The sequence below is a fragment of the Lolium rigidum genome, chromosome 5 (assembly GCF_022539505.1).
Source record: "Lolium rigidum isolate FL_2022 chromosome 5, APGP_CSIRO_Lrig_0.1, whole genome shotgun sequence".
Lineage (NCBI taxonomy): Eukaryota > Viridiplantae > Streptophyta > Magnoliopsida > Poales > Poaceae > Lolium > Lolium rigidum.
Window position 1 is genome coordinate 130,359,828 of NC_061512.1, and position 2,856 is coordinate 130,362,683.

Here is a 2,856-nt window from a genome sequence, read left to right on the forward strand (position 1 = left end):
CGTGCATTTTGTCATTGCATGTACAGCAGGCAGCGTCGACTAAACACAGGAATCTATCCATAATGCATCTGGTACATAATATACTAACAATGTATCAAACATCATTATCCACGGCAATATAGGACAACGCTGTGGTGGCGAGGCAGGCCCACTTGAAAAGAAATGATCATATTAGCTAGGGTGGTAAATTATTTGAAGGAACACGCCACATCGTGACGCAAAACCCAGAAGGAAAGATGTGTTTTTAAAGCTAGGAATTTCCAACGATTCTTAGAAACTATGAAAGGTTAGAATATTTGCAGAAGTGATTTGTTATATGTTCCCATATTTTGTGCCGGTGTGTGTTCAAGAGATTAATATCTGCTAAATCGAAAAAAATGAGATTAATATCTGCTTGAGTTTCTTGTACTAGTCCATCCATGCCGGTTTACTAAACCTTTTCGAAAACCTTAGAGTTTCCAAATTATGCGCCCCCTCTTTTATTCCTCTCTTAACCACGTTCCCTGTGTATTTCGTCTCGTCTCGTTGAACTTCACTCGGCTAGCTCAGTCTCTGAGCTTGATAATGATATATGACCATCGATCAATGGGAAGGAACAAACAAGGAGCATATAAACGTGTTAGAGATGCAATACACTCCAAAATACAATTCCAATTAATTTGCCCACACACACGCTCGCAGACGTAGCTAAGGCATAGAAAAGATATGCCTTTGCAGACGACCGAGGGAGTCGTAATTTACCATTTTACTTCAGTCTGCAGCATGGCCACATTTGGGGCTGACGATCGAGATTGTGGTGACATGAGCCTGCCTCTCACAGCCTGACGTGATCGACGTAACTATATTCATTCGTGGTCTTGGCGCAGAAGTATACACGCACGTGCTTGATTTGATCATCATAGGGTAACTGGTGAGCACAAGACGACATTGACCATGCCTTCATGCAGATGCTACCGATGTATTCGACAGTCTAATTTAGGTCTCATCTGAATTATCCCATGTGCTTGATCGATCCCCTCCTGCGTACACATGCATGTAGCCGATTGTGTTTTAGTTAGGAGGCAATTTTATGTGCAAGTTGGCGATTGTATATTGATCGATCCCCTCCTGCAGTCCTGCCCATTATAGTTTACGCGGTTCTGTCCCCATATATAGGACTACTAAACCTTTGGAGTCACTATAAGCTTCCTAATCTGACTCTCAGATCCAGGAGAGGAGCATTAGTTGAGACTTCACAGAGATGAAGCACAGCAAGAACAGCAGCTCGTCGACGCTTGTCTGCGACAAGGACAACCGTTCGGCGGCGGCGTTAAGGGAGATGGCCAGGGAGCAGTCCCTGGTGACGCAGCTGCGGGCCGTTGTGCTGCCGGCGCTTCAACTTGCCGGTGGCGACCCAGCTGAGGTCGTCGCACAGATGTTCGATAGCATACTAGACTGCTCGGCCAAGGCTATATCCGAGCTCAAGCTCCTTCGGCTCGAGCAATCTCGAGCTGCCGACGCGCCCCCGCCGCCGCAGGTGGTGGTGGATGACAAGAGGAGAGTCAAGAAGATCTTCTCCGGCGACGGCGGCGACAATGCCAAGGCCAATCGACAGCAGCGCAAGAGAAGGTAATTAAGGAATGGAGAACACTGCATTATTTGTGTATTGATTAGAGAATAGTTAATTGATGGATCCATCATAATCATTGCATGCTTAATTGATGATTTAATTGAGCAGGAGATCAGCCGATGACTCTGTGACACTTGAAACGCCTGTTCCTCACTACGACGGCCACCAGTGGAGGAAGTATGGGCAAAAGCTCATCAACAACGCAAATCACCCGAGGTACATATACATATAGTTTTCATTGGGTGCATCAGTTAATCAGATTGCAAAAGTTGGCCCTTGACGATGAATGATATGAATTATATTGGACTGAGCAGGAGTTACTACAAATGCACCTACAAGCAAGAACAGGACTGCGGAGCAACAAAAACAGTGCAGCAGTACCAAGATTGTGCCGGCACCGATGACCCCGCCATGTACACCGTCGTCTACTTCGGCCAACACACCTGCAAGCCGACCGGTAATGACACCGCCGCCATCGTCAAGAGAGAGAGCATAGGCTGTAGCAGTGGCGGCGGCGCCGGCGAGCTCTCACCGAGCGACAGCCAGTGCAGCAACATTTCGGTGACCTGCACTTCGGTTGTAGTTGACCACCACCAACGGACAGCGTCCGTCGAGAGCAGCTGCAAGCTGCTGGACATGGCGCCAGACCTGGCAAATGCAGAGGTCAACACATATGATCAGCTCTATGACGTGGGTGCATTTTCACCTTTTGATTTGGACACGGATTGGGCAATAGATGCACATGGGCATGACCTCCTAAAGAATGGATATTGGTAAAAATAAAACTTGAATCATGTGGAACAAAGTTATGGAATCATATCTTAAATTGTCTGTAAGAGCAATGGTTGCTTGCGATATTTTGGATGGGATTTTTTTGTTCGACAGACATTATTATATGCAAAAAACTAGTTTGCATTTTTTTTTTGACAATAAGTAGTTTGCAATTTTTGTATATTTGGTGCATAACCATATTGAATTATGACTTTCATGCTCCGGGCAACTCACTCAAAAGTCTGAACGAATGGAGAAGTATATGCAATATTGCATGGGTCTTATTAGAAGTGGATGGTTGAGTCTTGAACTAGAGATCTCTCTCTCTTTCCTCTCAAATGGGATGGACTGGCCATTTCATCATGGTGAAGATCGACGAGCAATGTATTTTAACCCCCTTCACATCTAGTCTACATGTAGAATATTTCTTATTTTAGGATGTGGGATCAATCGTATGCCGCAATTACTTTTATAAA

General features: G+C 45.3%; 1 protein-coding gene across 1 annotated transcript; it reads left to right on the forward strand.

Moving 5' to 3' along the window:
- The first annotated feature begins 1,414 nt into the window (after positions 1–1,414).
- LOC124656413 (transcription factor WRKY45-1-like) lies at positions 1,415–2,386 on the forward strand. Its single transcript, XM_047195164.1, has 3 exons — positions 1,415–1,608; positions 1,718–1,825; positions 1,924–2,386. The coding sequence occupies exons 1-3, from the start codon at positions 1,415–1,417 to the stop codon at positions 2,384–2,386; spliced, it is 765 nt and encodes a 254-aa protein (XP_047051120.1).
- The last annotated feature ends 470 nt before the right edge of the window (positions 2,387–2,856 follow it).